General features: G+C 38.9%; 1 protein-coding gene across 1 annotated transcript in view; it reads right to left on the bottom strand.

Moving 5' to 3' along the window:
* LOC119594191 overlaps positions 1 to 411 on the bottom strand; it is a gene marked incomplete in the record, with an annotated part of 10763 nt that overhangs the window by 1057 nt on the left and 9295 nt on the right. Inside the window, 1 exon segment of the mRNA XM_037943259.1 lies at positions 1 to 314. Coding sequence (XP_037799187.1) covers positions 1 to 314 — 314 coding nt within the window.

The following is a 411-nucleotide window of genomic DNA, read 5'->3' as shown; positions in this document are numbered from 1 at the left end:
TGTTGTTTCTATCTCTTCAACTCTTGTTTCACTTACCATAACTCGCTTGTAAGGTATTTTATGCATTTCAATATGTTTATCCTTACAAACCAGGCACTTCATCTCCAAGATATTCTTTCTGCTAAAATGAGCAGCAAGTAATCTAGTCTCATGTTTATTTATTTTGGTTCTCTTTTTGCTCTTCTTAATCAAGGTTCTCACTTTCTTTGCCTGTCGGGGGGAACTGTGCAGACGAGTTGTGAAATAACCAGCAATCCATGGAGTGCTGCATTTCTGGCACTGGACCTTCTCACCTACTGCAAACTGCTTTCCTGTAATGATACAACCAATTAAAAACATTCAAGACCAAACTGTGGCATACAGGGTGAGTTCAATTTCTCATACATCTAGAGAGAAAAGGAGAGGAGACAG

Source organism: Penaeus monodon, chromosome 33, assembly GCF_015228065.2.
Source record: "Penaeus monodon isolate SGIC_2016 chromosome 33, NSTDA_Pmon_1, whole genome shotgun sequence".
NCBI lineage: Eukaryota > Metazoa > Arthropoda > Malacostraca > Decapoda > Penaeidae > Penaeus > Penaeus monodon.
Note: the sequence above shows the minus strand (reverse complement) of the source record. Positions and strands in the feature narration are given on the sequence as shown.